The following is a 14,276-nucleotide window of genomic DNA, read 5'->3' as shown; positions in this document are numbered from 1 at the left end:
TTTATGTGCAAATGTAGCTCTGTTTCTACAACATTTTATGTGCAAATGTAGCTCCGTTTCTACCACACTTTATGTGCAGTGGGGTCAACGATTATTGCGCTTCTTTCCGTATTTTGGCGCCCTGGCGCCACGTTGAGCTGCAGTACATTGCCCTTCACGCGTGTCGTCAACAGCGACACAACAGACTCACCTGCCCTTGGAGTCTGTGTTGTTGACGATGGCAGCGCCCAGAGTGTCTATCAGCATCTCGGCCACCGCCTCGTTATCGCTCATACTGAAACACAGAAAAGAGCAGCGACTCTGTCAGATGCGCAAACACACACACACACACACACACACACACACACACACACACACACACACACACACACACACACAATGCATGTTCAGACATAAAATATATTGTTTCAGTATCTACAAAGCATCACGATGCTGTACAGAACTTTAAGGTACGAAATCTAATTTGATCTCATAGTGACCCCGTGAATATGCAGCAATATGTCTTTCTCATATTTGTATTGTTATTTTTTTTTCTCCGTTTTTTTACTGTCATCATGCAGCCTTAAAAAGTCAAATCCAATTTATTTCTCAAATACAATCTTCCGGATTGACACTTTTATATAAACACTCACACTCACTCACTCACGCTGAACATATCAGACCTACAAGTTAATTAACAAGGCAACGCAGGCCTCAGAGTCCGACTCCGAGACATCAATCAATCACACCTTTGAATGCGGTTCAAAATCGGATTGGCAAAAATCTCTAAGCTGTTCAGCCCAAAATTACGTAAGCGTAACGTACCGGTACTGTACATGCAACTTGAGACATTCAAACAACACACAGTCTTACACGGCACAGTGCAGCGGGCCGAAGGGGTTGCCCTGAAGCTTCTTGAACGCCTCGTGTTCCAACAGCATCTCCACACACGCGTCGTAACCTGGAAGAGCAAACCGAGGAACAACAACTCAACATTGTTTTACTCAAGTCAGTGATTCCAAACCTTTTTTTCTTGTAGTCCGGCAGTCAACGGGCTTCTTTTGTTTAACCCATTTAGACCTGGGAACGATTCTACAAAATGTCTTCTAAATCCTGACAGTTTTCTGAAAAACCCCATGTTTCTACATTATGTCAGTCATTCTCAAACATTATCATGTCAAGATTATCTGTAATTGGTCGCCGACCCCAATCTGAAAATATGTTGTTTCAGGGACCCCCCCCCCCAGAAGCAAAGATTTGAGTTAAAAACGTTGGCTCTGAAAGATTATATATTCAAAGATTTGCACTACATTTTCACGATTTTTCAAAAATAGCAAACCTATAAGCTCATAGCTCAGCACTCGGTGCCGCGCTACGAACACCAAAAGGGGTTCCCGCCTCAAAATGGGTTAAAGTGGGAAAGTCTTTTTTTATTGGCCTAAAATATTGTCTATAATAAACATTCATGAATCCACTTGCTGACCGGCTGTCGGCATTGAGCAACTGGAGACACTCCGCTACGCGTCGTGTCTAACTACGCCTCTCAGCCATTATAAAAGACACCCGAGACCTCTTGTGGCTCATTGCTTTAATCTACAAAGCGCGGCACTCGGTGCTGAGCTTGTAGATCTGCTATCGTTGACAAATCGTGAAAATGTGGCTCAAAATCTTCAAACAAATACCGTATATATTCTTTTATAAACTTTTTTTTTTAGCTACGGGGGGGATTTAGAAGTTTTAGGATTCAGAAGACATTTTCTGTTGGCCTCGGGTCTAAATGAAGTTAACCCATTCTGCGCGGGAACCCATTTTGGTGTTAGCACTATGTTATGCTTTAGCTATTGAAAAATAGCAGACCTACAAGCTCATAGCGCGCCACCGAGTGTCTCGCACTACGAGCTTGTAGGTCTGCCGTTTTTGAAAAATCGAAAGAGCGACTGACATTTTTTATAATCTGATCTCAGGTCAGAATGAAAAAACTGTCGGGATGTAGAAGACATGTTTTAGAACCTGATCTCAGGTCAGAACGGGTCAATAATACCGTTGTAGCAGGCCCAGTGCAGCGGCGTGTAGCCGTGGCTGTCCGTGTGCTGCGTCATGTCGTCGTGCGAGCCGCCGCCACCGCCGCCGCCGCCGCTGGCGCGCAGCAGGTCTCCCAGGACGGCCACGCGGCCGCAGGCGGCGGCCAGGTGGATGGGCGTGCGGCCCCGGATGTCCCTCACGCACACCGTGGCCCCGCGCTGGAGCAGGGCCTCCACGCACTCCTTCTGGCCCGTCACCGCCTAGTGCACCGGGGGGGGGGGGGGAAGAAAGAATGGAAATGGAACCTCTCACTGACGGGACACACAAATACCCTTGGGCAGCGGTGGCCGAACGGTTTGCGGAGCGGTCTTGAGATCGGAAAGGTCGCTATAGTTCGTATATCCCCGCACTGGCACGTTAACATTTTACCACCGCTGAAGTGCGCCCTTGGACAAGGCATTGAACCCCTACCATGAAATGTTCTATGAGCAGCAGGGCCTGGCTGTAAACAAGTTCTTGAGCTTAGTCCAGTTACCCTGGGTAAACATAGCACCTTTCCTTTCCTTTCCTTTCCCCCAGGCTTTCATTTTCGTTCGCTATACGGCTGAAAGAAATGAAAGCCTGTGGGGAAGGAGAGACATTTCCTGGTCGAGGAGTGAACTACGGCGAAGAGGGGGCGTCGTTCTCAATATGGCGGTCAGTTTTCTCCGCCGTTTTCTACCAAGGGAAGGGAAGGGCGGCAGGGGGTGCATGTATGGGGGCTACGATCCATGCGCTACCCGCACCCCTCTAGACCAGAACGCACGCTGCTGGCTGGGCCAGGGCTAGCACACAAGCAACTCGAATTGATCTGAACCGAGAAAATATTCGGTCAAAGCCGTGTAGCTCTTACGTGGGCAACTGGCGGCCCGGTTCGGGAACAGCCTTACTGTGTGTGTGTGTGTGTGACTGTGTGTGTGGGTGTGACTGTGTGTGTGTGGGTGTGTCTCACCCCACGGTGTAGTACGGTCCTGCCCCAGCGGTCCCGGGCGTCTACGCTGGCTCCCTGACTGAGTAGAGCGTACACACACTCCGTGTGTCCACTTAGTACTGCTAGCATCAACGGACTCCTGCGTGCGCACACACACACACACACACAAAACACAACCATCAACGTAAAGCTGCTATAAGCAATAATATGTAAACATTTTAATGACCTTAATAGAAGGTTTGTCATTGGTCCATTTGCGTGTCTACTTCCTGATTGGTTTAGTCATTTCGACCGGGGTTTCTTTTAGCCGACCAATGACAAAGCTTCTAGGAACATCTTTGAATGCAGATTGCGGCCCCTAGATGTGTCACGGAGACTACATTTTTTTGGGGTGCGTTTTACTCATTGCTGGCTGTCTAAATACCAAGAAAAAAGGTCATCAAAATGTTGACATATAATTGCTTATAGCAGCTTTAACAGACACTGTCATGTAGTTATCATTGTTCTAGACTACATAGAATACAGCACACACACATACACACACACACACACACACACACACACACACACACACACACACACACACACACACACACACACAGTGTGTCCGCTTAGCACTGCTAGCATCAAGGGACTCCTGTGCACCCCCACACACACACACAAACACCCACACACACACTCACAGAAAATCTCCCACTGAAGCCACTTTGTACACACACACACACACTCACTGTCCGTTAGCATCCTGTATGTCCACAGACGGGAGTTGGTCTTTGTTGTTGAGGAGAAGGCGCAGGCACTCTGGGTGGCCATTCATAGCTGAGGGAGCGCACACGCACACGCACACACGTAATGGACCGATTATATAATGTAAGGCCAGCAGCACACCCAAACTTGTTGAGCCAGCCAAGCAAGCTCCAATAACATAACACACCTGCGGCGTGTATGGCCATCCTCTTCTGCGTGTAGTCGCGGGCCACGGACGAGGCCCTGTGGTGCAGCAGCAGCGACACGCAGTCCTGGTGGCCCCTGGCGCAGGCCAGGCTCAGCGCCGTCCTCCCCTCCGGGCTGCGCACGTCCACCTCGCACAGGGAGTTCAGCAGCACCTCCAACGCCCCGCAGTGACCGTGGTAGGCCTGCAGGGGGGAGAGGAGAGGAGAGCGGTGGTGATTGCACGTTGACTAATACCATGATGGAAAACGTGTCATTACATGTCATTATTGGTTTCAGCTGTTACAATTCCAAACATGGCCCGCATTAATTACGTCAGTCAAACTCAATAGAGCGTCGTAGGCCGGCCAAAAGGCATTTTAGTCGACCCTATTAGGCCCGACGTCGAAATAAAAAAATAAACGTTCGCTCGGAAAGAATGTATACCTGTTCACGATTTTTCTAAAATAGCAGACCTACAAGTTCGTAGCACGCCACTCGGTGGCGCGCTATGAGCTTTTTCAATAGCTAAAGTATAACAGAACGCTTGAAACACCAAAAGGGGTTCCCGCCCCAAAATGGGTTAAATCTAGACTAACACTGAAACATTTGAGGGGACTAAAATATGACTACAACTAAACGTTTTATTCCTAAAGACTATGACTAAACTATAATTGCTGCCAAAAACAACACTGTCACACACATGCAACAGGTGCCGCAAAAAAGAATGACCATGTTGTAAGGCTGTATGATAGATCACAGCATGCATGTACAGCTGTGCAGTGTTCACTTAATGCGTCCCACAGGTTAATATCACAATACTGATATAGTATTGATTTCAGCTGTTCTAATTCCAAACATGTAAACATGAACTGCTTTAATTACTTACAGTCTATTATTAGTAGCTTAATGACTACTATAACTAAACGCATTTCCAATTCAAAAGTAGAAACTAATTATTCAGGATTTCAATTCAAATATAGCAAAAAAAATAGCTGATCTACAAGCTCAAAACGCGTCTCGGTGCGACACGTTTTGAGCTTGTAGATCGGCTATTTTATCGGCAAATTATTTTGCAAGTGAATGGCTGGAAAATGGAAATGAAGAGTTTACATATAGTACACATAGTACATGCATACACCTTCCCTAATGATTATATCTGGTTTATTTATGGCGTATTGTCTCTATTTTTAAGGTTATTGTAGCAGTCAATTTATATTGGGGGTCGGGAGCTTAGAGTATATATGAATAGAGATGACATCCTTCCATCCACTTGCATTAAGTTGCTCAAAAGCGCATGAGGCGATTTCACTCCTCCTTCCGGGTAGGAACAGAGTGCATTCTGGGATGGATTGCAATAGTGAGTGGCCCCAAACACATGAACGCGCACGAGTGTGCATCCGTCGTAAACGTGTACAATGATAGTCAACGGACCAGCGCGTTCATGTGTTTGGGGCTCATTCGGCCACTATGTCCATTTCGCCTCAGTGTTTCCTCTGGGTGCCTTCTCTATTCATATATACTTTAAGGTCGGGAGGGGGTCCAGAGAAGAGACGTTGCCGAAGCATTTCCGGGGGTCCCTGGGCCAAAATAAACGTCGAGAACCCCCCCCCCCTGCTGTGTAGAGGAACACTGAGACGACTCACCGCCAGGTGGAGCGGGCTGAGCGGGGCCTGGCTCTCTGAATCATTCAGGAGGTCTGTGCCGGAAGTCTCCAGAAGCTGAAAGTGGCACGCACACGCACACACACACACACGCGCGCGCGATAAAGAGAACTGTCGCACTCCCCTTCACATACTGTAGTTCAGTGTAAAAGCACAACCTCGCAGCAAACAAATTATAATTCCACGGCATTTTTAACATTGGAGCAGGGGGGTATGCGACCTTTGTTAATCCCACAGGGCAAATTCTGTTTCAGGTGAAACTCTAGGTCTAACGGGTTCAAACCGTACGTGTGGGCACGCCATAAGCAATCCAACCGACGGGGTCGTTGGATACACGTCTATTCTGCTACTGGTTGCTGTAACCATCCAGTATTCTGCTACTGGTTGCTGTAACCATCCAGTATTCTGCTACTGGTTGCTGTAACCATCAAGTATTCTGCTACTGGTTGCTGTAACCATCCAGTATTCTGCTACTGGTTGCTGTAACCATCCAGTATTCTGCTACTGGTTGCTGTAACCATCAAGTATTCTGCTACTGGTTGCTGTAACCATCCAGTATTCTGCTACTGGTTGCTGTAACCATCCAGTATTCTGCTACTGGTTGCTGTAACCATCCAGTATTCTGCTACTGGTTGCTGTAACCATCCAAATTCCCCCTTGACTAACTAAACATGTAACTAAACAAACTCGTATAATAAATCCAGAATCAAAACTGCACTCATATTTTTGACCAGCAGAGGGGGCTCTTGCCACAAAGAGCATTAAGTTAACCAGTTAACCATGTCCTATTTAGTCATCAGCCCCCCCCCCCCCCCCCTTTATCTATTTTTAAAAGTTGTTTCACTTTGAATTATTTTATTGAATTAACGAAATATGTAATGTTAGGAATACTATTCATTACCACATCAAGAGGTGTCTCAGCGGCCATCTGGAAGTAAAAAAAAAAAAAAAAAAAACTTGTTAAGTATACCAGCTGTTTGCAGGGGGACATTACTACACACTGGATTGTTTTTTATAAATCATTATAATTAGTATTAGCCCATTTCGACCCGAGAACAGATTCTATAAAAAGTTTTAGTGGACATGTTCATAATTATCTGTATTTGACCGCGGAGCCCCCATCGGAAAATATGTTGGCGACCCCCCACCAGAATCTAATATTTGAGTTAAAAACGTTCACTGTGAAAGAATATATATATTCAAAGATTTGCACACAATTTCAAAACATAAAAAAAAAAAAGGGCAGATCTTGAAGATCTGCTATTTTTCAACAGCCAAAAGTTTAAAATGACAGTTGGTTGAAAGCTATAAGGCGACACCGAGGCACAGAGACAATATGTTATAATTTAGCCATTGAAAAATAGCAGATCTACAAGCTCGTAGCGCTACGAGCTTGTAGATCTGCTATTTGTAGGTTTGTAGGTCTCGAAGAGGGACTGACATAGAAGAATTTTTTTAGAATCTGATCTCAGGTCAGAATGGGTTAAACATCATTCCATTATGGGTTCCCCACCAGCTCCAGGCAGAGGATGTGTCCGTAGGCGGAGGCGTAGTGCACCGGGGTGTAGCCCTGTCCGTCTCGTATTCCTGGGTTAGCGTCGTTTCTCAGGAGGTACTCCAGACACCTGGGAGGGAAACGGAGAAAACAAAATGAGTTCTTCTCACCCTAAACCAGGACACAGTTTCACATGTTCGCCACCATAGAGTAATACAAGGATAGAGACCGATAGAGACCCCCCCAGCTATTCATTTCAATGGAAGTTGCGCGTTTTGAAGCACCCGGAAGACTGCCGGAACTCAATGGCTCGAGCGAGCGGAAGTTTAGCCTATAGCCTAGCCCCCGGGCCTCACATTTGAGTTCCGGGGGCTGACGCAACGTGACGTCATGAACGTCCGTCCACCTCCATGAAAGTGCTGCAGTTCCACTTTGCGCCAGTAGGTGGTAGTGGCAGCTTCAACGTTGGATAGCCTTACTGGGGGGTTTGGTTCGCCCCTATCTCTCTCTCTCTCTCTGCTGTTAATCCCTCGGCTGTGTCCATCTCCACAGTGCAGTGTTGATTTTGACGGCAATCATCTCTTAAATAGTTTTAATTTAGTTGTAGTCACATTTTAGTCACCTGGACCCCCACCACCACCACCACCACCGAGTTATAAGGCTTACTTTCCCTCCGTGTCGGCCGCGGCGGTGTAGTGCAGGGGGCTGCAGCCTCTCTGGTCCACCTCGTTGACACTGGCGCCGGAGCCCACCAGGGCAAAGACACACTGGTAGTTGCAGTTGGCCGAGGCATAGTGGAGTGGTGTCCTGGGGGGGGATGGATGGTCAAACCATTAGTTCTCACTCACTGGGACAACACCACACAGTACAGAGTAGCTGGTGGTGGTGGTGATGATGACCCAGCCAATTGACCTAGAAGTCAATCAATTTCACACGCCAAGCATTTAAGCTGCAACGTCATACCGGGGTGGCAGTAACAGGGTAACCAGAGAATTGTGTCAGAGGAAAATGGCCGCTGTTGACTATGGTCAATTATACAACAGGTCGTTTTGAGTAAGCAATCTGATTGATTGAAACAGCTTTCTAGCCGTGCTTAGACCGCAATGTCAGAACAAAGTATTCAGCCGTGCTTTTCTCTCAAGAGCGCAGCAGACTCGGTGGCTAGTTTCTTGGGACATTTGTGGTCATAGTGACTACATGTCATAGTCTTACACATTCTCTTAGTTATAAGGGTATAACTGTTGTATAATTGCAATATTACACTAGAGGGTGTTCTTTATCGTCATTAATGCACTTCTGCGATGCCTTTCGGAACCACAGGCGTGCATTAACTCTTTTATTGTGGCTAGCCGTTAGTATAAATCCCAGGTCCCAGTGCCACCATCAGCGTTCGCTTTAAGAGAAGGAGTTTGCCCACCCACCTGCGCCACACACACTCAACACACACACACACACACACACACACACACACACACACACACACACTCAACACACACACACACACACACACACACACACACACACACACACACACACACACTTTGTTATCATTAGCGCAAGCGCACACCGTTTACGTCAGAAACGTCGGGATCGATACAAAGTCACAACTGACATCCGAACTTTGGATGGCAGAAGATCCACCAAGGACAGCTCTCCAAAATTCAGATTTATGGAGGTTTGAAAATCCTGCTTTGAATTGAGGTAAATGGAGAAAGGTTTTAATGTCCCATAGCTGGTGGTGACGGAAGGGTTGCATAGCAACCGGACCAATGTTAAAAGCTGCCGTGGGGCTCAACCATGTATATATACGGACCTAGCAAATAACGTCCCCTAGCGGCGGAGTCCGCATATATATATATATATATATATATATATATATATATGCTTAACCTGGCGCAAAAGTAATTAATGGCGATAAAGAACACCCTCTCGTGTAATATTGCTTAATTAGAACCAACAGTTACCTCCAATGCAGAACGGTTATGCATTGGCCAGAAAACGTGAGTCGACACCGACTGGGCAAAAAGTACAGCAAGTAACTGAAAATAAATACATAAATAATAGTAATAATAATACTGATACTGCCAATATCAGCAGAAAAAATACCCTAGTTCAAAGCCTTAAACCTCACCTCCCAAAGTGGTCTTTCCTATTGAAGTCGGCTCCTGTGTTCAGCAGCAGGTTCAGACACTCCAGGTTCCTGGTATGATAATCGTAACGATTAAAAACCATATCATCAAAGACTTGAGGAAATCATTGCACAGTAGATGATGTGTGGGGAGCGAATTGGCATGGCGGCTTTGAACGCTCGAGAGCATTTTGTGGCGTAGAAGAAACACACTCACCCGCCAGCTGCCGCCGCGTGGAGACAGGTTCTTCCAGAGTCGTCGGAAGAGTCTATGTCCAAGTCTGAACAGATACAACATTGGTTCATGATGTCAGTTAGTAATGGCAGCCGAGTACAATTCTCTAAGAGTGGATGTGTGTGAGTATGCGCGCGTGTGTGAGTGTGTGTGTGTGTGTGTGTGTGTGTGTGTGTGTGTGTGTGTGTGTGTGTGTGTGTGTGTGTGTGTGTGTGTGTGCGTGCGCGCGTGTGGTGACCTGAGGTCAGCAGCTTCCGGCAGCAATCGGAGAAGCCACTGAGAGCTGCCAGGTGCAGTGGAAACATCCCATGAACTCCTCTCCTAGGGGAGAGAGACGAGACATACACAGAGGAACGGTCACAAACCTCCCCCCCATACAGAGGGACGGTCACAACCCTCCCCCCCATACAGAGGGACGGTCACAACCCTCCCCCCCACACACATAGAGGGACGGTCACGAACATCCCCACAGGACACCAGCAGCAAAGCTCAAGGACAAAAAAACGCCACTGCTGCACCCATACATTAGTCTGTATTTAGGATTTACTGTATATTAGTCATACTATTATTCATGTGACATTTGTTTGACAAAAGCTTAACAAAGCAATACAAATTAAACACAGTTATTGGGCGCCTTTTGACGTCTGTTTTCCAAAGGCCCCCGGGCGCCGACATCGCCTTTTCACGCCTTTGTTTAATATCAATTGATTACGGTGATCAATGGTGTCCTGTACGCGCTCATAACACTCCGGTTTCCGATGCGCTGGGGGGAAAAAAAAACAACGAAAACAAAACCCGGAAATGGAATTTCCGCTGTCTTATGCTGTCCTATAGGGACGCAGGTTTTAGAACGGTAATATCTCAGAATTCTTCTTTTTAGACCAAAAACAAGCTTGATTCGCGGCTCATTTCTCCGATATGATCCTTGATGAAAGTATGCTTCGGGTGGGTTAAATGACAATCGCGGAGACATTTCTTTACTTCCTGACTGGCAGTTTCCAACTAATTGGACTAATTGGACTAATGGATTAAGAGCGTCTGCTAAATGCCTAAATTCTAAATTCTAAATTGTAAAAGGTGCTCGCCGTTGAAAATGCAAGTGCGGCGGCGCTCTGAGACATTCTCAGAGTTAAATTTAGAAGATAGAAATGCCATTAAATGGGGGTCTATAGACTAATTAGTGTACATTTGGGGGCCCTTGACACGAAAATGTTTGGGAACCACTGCTGTAATATTACAGCAGTGGTTCCCAAACCTTCTCAGTACTGCTGTAATATTACAGCAGTACTGTAATATTACGGTACCTGGTGGTGAGTGCTCCGTGGTTGAGTAGTGTGGTGATTATGAGCTCGTGGCCGTAGCGAGCAGCGATGTGAAGGGCTGTGTTTTTACTCTTGTCCTCACAGTCAACCTCCGCTCCTACACACACACACACACACACACACACACACACACACACACACACACACACACACACACACACACACACATTAAGGCCATGCATCAAGGCAGCACTGGGACATATTAATACCATTCATGAAAATCACACATCCAAAGGTAATAATATTGTACACATTACAGGAAGAGGGTTGGAAAAAAAAACAAGGCAATGAACAGTTGCCCCCGAGACAGACCTGCCATCTGTGGGTGCCTCACCCCACACACACACACACACACACACACACACACACGCCAGAAGGCTCACCATTTGTAATGAGGGCTTGCGAGCGAGAGAACCTGCCTTCGGCAGCAGCCATGTGGAGGGGAGTCTTGCCATCCTTACTCTGGAGAGAGAGAAGGAGGACAGGAAAAACGAGACAGACATGACAGTTTGACACAGACCCGAGCAAAGGACGGAGCGTGTGTTTGACAGCGTGCAGAGGAAAGGGGTCGTGGCATTGTGGTTTCAGTGCAGTACTCATTTCAGCACTTGGGTTAGAAATGTTCAGATGAATAATCTTTTTTTTTTGGGGGGGCAAATGGAATATATCACAATTGGTATTGGTTCCAAGAATACCATATTGGTTGGGTTTAGCCTCAAGAGAGAGAGCCCCCCCCCCCGCCCTCGACCCCACACACACGCACACACACACACACACACACACACACACACACACACACACACACCTCCCCCATTCTTCCATATGGCCTGACTATAGCCACCAATTAATTTATTTCAACTTTATGCCGGTACTACCATGTAGGGACAAAAACGTTACATTTTTCATAAGAATGTGAACATTGCAAATGTATCTTTTGATACTCTCCTCGGGCTAGTCCCCAGACCAAACAGTGCTATGCATTATGGACAAAATGATTTGCTCATTTAATGAGCAAATACATTACCTACTACTCTTGAAGTCAAGCAAAAAAAAAAAAAATGCATTCAGCATGACACAAAACGATGGGCACAACATAACTTAAATACACAAACGTTTAAATACTGTATGTATAATGCATCTGTAGTCAAAATGTTTGCCGGTGTATTGGTAGCAGCTTTGTGATCAAAGTAAAACACACCTTGAGAAGCAACAATGACTCATCAAAATGAACAGCTGAATATTTGCTTTCTTTGGTGATGCAAGATGCGCTGTATGAAAACAATATTAAAGCAAAACAAATCTTGAGAAGCAACAATGACTCATCAAACTTGACAGCTGAATAATTGCTTTCTTTGGTGATGCAAGATGCGCTGTATGAAAACAAAATTAACCCATTGAGACCCGAGGACGATTCTACAAATGTCTTCTAAATTCTGAAAAAAACTATGTTTCTATGTCAGTGGTTCTCAAACTATTTCATGTCAAGGATCCCCAAAACGATATGAAATTGGCCGCCGACCCCCATCTGTTGTTGTTTCAGAGACAGAAGCAAACATTTGAGCTTAAAAAAGTTTGCTGTGAAAGAATATATATAAAGATTTGCGCCACATTTTCACGATTAAAAAAAAATTAGCAGACCTACAAGCTGCGCTATGAGCTTGTAGATCTGCTATTTTTCCAACAGCTAAAGCATAACATAATGCTTAAAACACCAAAATGGTTAAGAGGGGGACAATCCCTTCCTAATCTGAGGGATTACTATTATGCGTCACAATTAAGACCTTTAATATGTTGGCGTGATGATGAATGTGAGGCAAAATGGAAAGCTTTGGAAGATTAATTCAATCAACATCCCTATTCAGACTTTAATTGGGAATAAAGATCAGGCTAAGTCCTACGATTATATTTTAGACCCATTCACAATATTTACTTTAAATATCTGGTCCAAAGCCGTGAAACAGTTCAGAATGGAGGATAATCAGGGTGTTGAGGTGGCTCGCTTAACGATCCAGAGTTTAAGCCTGGTGTGTACGATCAAACCTCCAGGCGATGGTATGGTTTTTCCTCTTGCAGTACTGCCACGAATGGCAATGTGTTTTTTGAATTTTGAACAATTGAAAAATATTTGTATGTATGTGTATAGATACATATAGATATGTATTTAGATCAAGTACGAGAGTACTTAATCAGTGATGTAACTAGGTTTTCAATGTAATGAGTCCCGGGATGCAGGGATGGTCTTTTAGATGAGTCCCAGGGACATTGTATGAGTCCCATATTTGTCATTTATTTTAATTGCAGCATGTAACTCCAATTAAAATGTATATGGTTATAATGTGGTTATATTCATGTAGAAAACAGAAGAAGAAATGATTATTATAACTAAAGCTAGCAAAATAAACTAGAATAGAAAACAGTACAGTAGTGCAGTAGTGCATCCCTTGGATGCAGAGGTCGTTGTTTTATTGCGTCCCTTAACTATAAACTGCGTTTTGCGATGCAAAATGCACCCAATATTAATCTCTGCTTCATGGGGGAGGTGAAAGCTTCCGAGCCGGTGGCCTCAAACGATCTCATTCAGGTTTTTATTCAGGCATATAAACAGGAGTCCAAAAGAGCAGTGTCTACTGTCTAGTGTATACAATGCCTTGGTTTCAGCTATAGGGCCAACTCCACAGAGTACATTAAAACTAAAAAAATATTGGAGATTACCATCACTACAGAGGAATGGGTAAATAATGTGCAAAACACAAATTACGTCCACCAACTCAAGAATGTGGAGGGAATTCTGTTGGAAGAAACTAATGAGATTTTTTTTTTTTAAACCTAAAATGAAGTCAAGACAATTGAAAACAGAACAGCCATGCTGGAGACAGTGTGGCCACAAGGAGGCGGGCCACGCTCATATATTCTGGACTTGTCCTAAAATTCAGAAATACTGGCAGGATATCCACTCCACCTTGGAGACCATTCTGTGTTTTAGGATACCTCAGACTTGTTCCTTTTGATTGCTGGGAAATATCCCTGAAGAGTTTCTAATACATGATAAATATGTAATCAAGATCCTCTTAGCAACAAGTAAGAAAGCGATCACACGACGCTGGTACCAACAGGACCCACCAACGAAAGAACATTGGATGGACAATGACATTACTGAGGAACTGTATGTTATGGAAAAACTAACATTCATACTTATACTACAAGAGGATAAGTTCTATAAAAAGTGGGAAAAGTGGGATCTCTTCTTCTCAGCCTAGCGATAATGCAAGAGGATTTCAATGAATGTATCTTGTTATGACAAATGCAGCCTTGTTTTAGTTTTTTGACTTCCTCCTTTTGTTCTTTTTCCCCCCGTATTGTCCTTTTTTTGTCTGTCTTTTCATCAATAAAAATTAAGTGAAAAAAACACAAAAATGGGTTGCCTTTCAGAATGGGTTAAACATTATCAGAAGAGACTGGGATGATGAGCTGGATTTCCAGGCATGGATCGATCCACTCAAAGGAAGGACAGATTTGAAAGTACAGCTTTCT

At 45.0% G+C, this 14,276-nt stretch overlaps 1 protein-coding gene across 3 annotated transcripts in view; it reads right to left on the bottom strand.

Annotated features, from left to right (window-relative positions):
- Nucleotides 1–14,276, bottom strand: part of LOC308332365 (serine/threonine-protein phosphatase 6 regulatory ankyrin repeat subunit A-like) — a 55,083-nt gene that overhangs the window by 8,486 nt on the left and 32,321 nt on the right. For all 3 annotated transcript variants that reach the window (XM_080788231.1, XM_080788229.1, XM_080788230.1), the window contains exons 10-24: nt 11,129–11,207; nt 10,728–10,842; nt 9,662–9,744; nt 9,406–9,469; nt 9,192–9,260; nt 7,727–7,867; nt 7,079–7,190; nt 6,467–6,493; nt 5,548–5,622; nt 3,906–4,107; nt 3,703–3,790; nt 2,993–3,110; nt 2,021–2,261; nt 853–940; nt 191–274 (exon numbers count right to left, since the gene is read on the bottom strand). In XM_080788231.1, coding sequence (XP_080644357.1) covers nt 191–274; nt 853–940; nt 2,021–2,261; nt 2,993–3,110; nt 3,703–3,790; nt 3,906–4,107; nt 5,548–5,622; nt 6,467–6,493; nt 7,079–7,190; nt 7,727–7,867; nt 9,192–9,260; nt 9,406–9,469; nt 9,662–9,744; nt 10,728–10,842; nt 11,129–11,207 — 1,586 coding nt within the window. The remainder of the gene's footprint in view (nt 1–190; nt 275–852; nt 941–2,020; nt 2,262–2,992; nt 3,111–3,702; nt 3,791–3,905; nt 4,108–5,547; nt 5,623–6,466; nt 6,494–7,078; nt 7,191–7,726; nt 7,868–9,191; nt 9,261–9,405; nt 9,470–9,661; nt 9,745–10,727; nt 10,843–11,128; nt 11,208–14,276) is intronic.

This window comes from Protomyctophum bolini (genome assembly GCF_963924005.1).
Source record: "Protomyctophum bolini genome assembly, chromosome: 17".
Taxonomy (NCBI): domain Eukaryota; kingdom Metazoa; phylum Chordata; class Actinopteri; order Myctophiformes; family Myctophidae; genus Protomyctophum; species Protomyctophum bolini.
This window is presented reverse-complemented; position numbering and strand designations above follow the sequence as displayed.